This window comes from Hevea brasiliensis, chromosome 11 (assembly GCF_030052815.1).
Source record: "Hevea brasiliensis isolate MT/VB/25A 57/8 chromosome 11, ASM3005281v1, whole genome shotgun sequence".
In the NCBI taxonomy this organism is placed as follows: Eukaryota; Viridiplantae; Streptophyta; class Magnoliopsida; order Malpighiales; family Euphorbiaceae; genus Hevea; species Hevea brasiliensis.
In genome coordinates this window covers 76,659,828-76,663,193 of record NC_079503.1, presented here as the reverse complement: position 1 = coordinate 76,663,193, position 3,366 = coordinate 76,659,828, and the positions used below count along the sequence as shown (strand labels likewise).

The 3,366-nt window shown below is 26.2% G+C and overlaps 1 protein-coding gene across 1 annotated transcript; it reads left to right on the top strand.

The window, feature by feature from the left end:
• Positions 1-1,071: 1,071 nt before the first annotated feature.
• Positions 1,072-2,125, top strand: LOC131170291 (protein MALE DISCOVERER 1-like). The gene is made up of 3 exons (XM_058129354.1): positions 1,072-1,198; positions 1,293-1,450; positions 1,847-2,125. The coding sequence occupies exons 1-3, from the start codon at positions 1,072-1,074 to the stop codon at positions 2,123-2,125; spliced, it is 564 nt and encodes a 187-aa protein (XP_057985337.1).
• Positions 2,126-3,366: the final 1,241 nt, after the last annotated feature.

Here is a 3,366-nt window from a genome sequence, read left to right as displayed (position 1 = left end):
TATATTTGTCCTCTGATTTCATTATATTCCATTTTTCTTTTAATAATTTCTCCCTATCATTTCCATCAGAACGAGAGTGTAATATATTTGTTCCCTTGATGGGGAACTGTGCTACCAGCTGATACATGTCATATGTATTTTGCGAATGAAGTTTGTGGTGTAACAATCTAATTGCTTGGCTTATTTTTATAAATTGGCTGTTATTATTCCTAGGATTCCTTCTTGCCCACATCATTAATGGAAGCAGAGCCTTTTTGATATTGTAATTGGAGTTGCTGTGTTTTGGCAAATGATTTTATGAAAAAACAGGAAAATTTTGATTACAATACGATATGAATATTTAATTATGTAGATGGAGATATTTTCATTTAAATTTAAAAGAGTGTGATATCAGGTACTATTCAACTTGCATCTTTCGCTTGACATATTTAGATTTTACTACTTACTAAAAAAAACCTACACACTTAGAAGTTTTTTTTTTTTTTTTTTTGCCTTACCACACTAATAATCTAACTTAAATTAATTATAATTAATTAAATCATAAAATTTTATTAAATTTGTAACACTTTTTTTTTAAGACAAAATTGTAATGCCTATTTATATTGAGATTAAACTAGACCTGTTCAGCAGCTTCTGGGTGGAAGGAGGAGCTAAGATAGATACCTACGTGTGTGTGTGTGTGTGTATATATATATATATATATATATATATATATATATCACCTGCTAATTAGCCCATTCTTTGCCACCTGTGTCTCTCCAAATCTATTCATTATATTATTTTTATTTATTTTAGGGCAATGTATAATTAAATCTTTGAGATATAGCAAAATTTATATATTAATTTTTTATATATATTTTTAATAATAATTTAATTTTAAATTTTAATTCTATTAACAAATAAATTGACCATTGAGTCTAATAATTTAGTACCTGTTTAATACTGTGGTTGAATGTTAAAATTATTTTTTAAAAAATAAAATTTATAAAATTTAAAAATAATAAAAATGTACTTTCTATGAATAGATTTATCAATATGTCCACCAATTAAATGATTTGAAAAAAAAATTACATGTTATCTTGGGTTAACCATAAGAACTTTGTCAATCTCATTGGCTACTGTGAGGAGAATGAACCTTTCAATAGGATGATGGTATTTGAATACGCTCCTAATGGAACCCTCTTTGAGCATCTGCATGGTAATACTCTCTGTATATTAATTTAACAATGGAAATTTTGATAGATTTCTCCTGTGGTAATTTAGAGGCTGAAACATTTATTCTGTATCTTCAGTTAAAGAAATGGAACATCTTGACTGGAGTGCAAGGATGAGGAATATCATGGGCATTGCTTATTGCTTACAATACATGCACCATGAGTTAAATCCACTAGTGGCACATTCTAACTTGAATTCACATAATATCTTTCTAACTGATGATTATGCAGCTAAGGTAATCTACTTCATGGGTTGGCTTCATTCTATTTTGTTTCTTTAATGTACCTTCTCACCTTATTTATGGTCACTCTCAAATTGCTGAGATCTCTTTCTTGCCACAAGATTCCTCCAAGTCAAAGAGCTTAGGTGACAATGAGTCAGCGCATTCTACATTGCCACCTTTGGTTATTGTAGAGACAAATGTCTATTGTTTTGGGATTTTATTGCTAGAAATCATTTTTGGAAAGCTCTAACACTCGGAAGAACAAGGGTTCCTCGAAAAATTGGTAAATCTTTTATGAAATCCTATACTCTCATATCTTTGGGAATTGTTTTATGGCTAAATGACATTTGTGTTCTAGCTGCATGCATGGCTGGCTGACAAGCATATAATTTAACTATAAACTTGCAGGCTGCTGAATATTTGAATGACAAACATAGTATTAGTTACCTGATCGACCCAACCCTCAAGTCTTTCAAAAACAATGAGCTTAACCTCATATGTGAGATTATCCAAGAGTGCATACAACCAGATCCAAGGCAAAGACCAACAATGAAGGATATTACTTCCAAGTTGAGGGAAGTGATTGCTATCTCACCTGATCAAGCAACTCCAAGACTTTCTCCGCTTTGGTGGGCTGAACTTGAAATATTAAGTTCTGTCTCACTCTCTTCTTCTTTTGTATTGTAAGTCAAGTCTCTCTCAGACTTCATGCCAAAAATCTAAAATTTAGCTTTTTAATATTGTAATTGGAGTTGCTATGTTTTGGCAAATAATTTTCTGAAAAAGCAAGAAAATTTTGATTACGATACAATATGAATATTTAATTACGTAGATGCAGATATTTTCATTTGAATTTAAAAGAGTGTGATATCAAGTACTATTCAACTTACACTTTTTGCTTCACATATTTAAATTTTACTACTTACCCAAAAAAAACCTACACAATTAATTTTTTTTTTTTACCTTACCATACTAATAATCTAAGATAAATTAATTATAATTAATTAAATAATAAAATTTTATTAAATTTGTAACACTTTTTTTTAAGACAAAATTGTAATGTATGTTTATATTAAGACTAAACTAGACCTGTTCACCAGCTCCAGCGTGGAAGGAGGAGCTAAGATAGATACCTACATATATATATATTACCTGCTAATTTGCCCATTCTTTGCCACCTGTGTCTCTCCAAATCTATTCATTATATTATTTTTATTTATTTTAGAATAATGTATAATTAATTCTTTGAGATATAGTAAAATTTATCTATTAATTTTTTATATATATTTTTAATAATGATTTAATTTTAAAATTTAATTCTATTAACAAATAAATTGACCATTGACTCTAATAATTTAATACCCGTTTAATACTGTAGTTGAAATTTTAAAATTATTTTAAAAAAAATAAAATTTAAAAATAATAAAAATAATAAAAAAATGTACTTTGTATGAATAGATTTATCAATATGTCCACCAATTAAATGATTTGAAAAAAAAATATTTACATGTTACTCATGCAAAATATTTATTTCAAACTATTTTACACTTTTAATGGAATTTTAATGTAATTCTAATGTTTACAGTATAATTTAAATATTATTAAAATCTTTAATATTTTTTATAATTACATAATAAAATTAAATAAATTGAACATATTTATATTTTATATGAAAATTTTAAAATTTTTGAAAAATAATTATAAATTAAAAATAATAAAGGCGTATTATATTTGAAGAGATTCACTAAATAATATCAAAACTTAGGTTTTTTTAATTTTTTTTCAAAATTTCTTTCTTATTAAATGGTTTTAAAAAATATTACATATTACAAATTGTTTATTTGGAGTTTTTCTTCTCTTTTTTCGTTATTTAATTTATATTATTATTAGTGTATATAAAAAATGATATCGAGAATAAAATTTTTAGT

What these genes read in the sequence shown, in the direction of transcription:
- LOC131170291 (XM_058129354.1), top strand. Translation starts at nt 1,072, where the DNA reads ATGTTATCTTGGGTTAACCATAAGAACTTTGTCAATCTCATTGGCTAC. An exon ending in CCTCTTTGAGCATCTGCATG is followed by an intron (nt 1,199 to 1,292) that starts GTAATACTCTCT and finishes CTGTATCTTCAG; the next exon opens with TTAAAGAAATGGAACATCTT. An exon ending in CTGATGATTATGCAGCTAAG is followed by an intron (nt 1,451 to 1,846) that starts GTAATCTACTTC and finishes ATAAACTTGCAG; the next exon opens with GCTGCTGAATATTTGAATGA.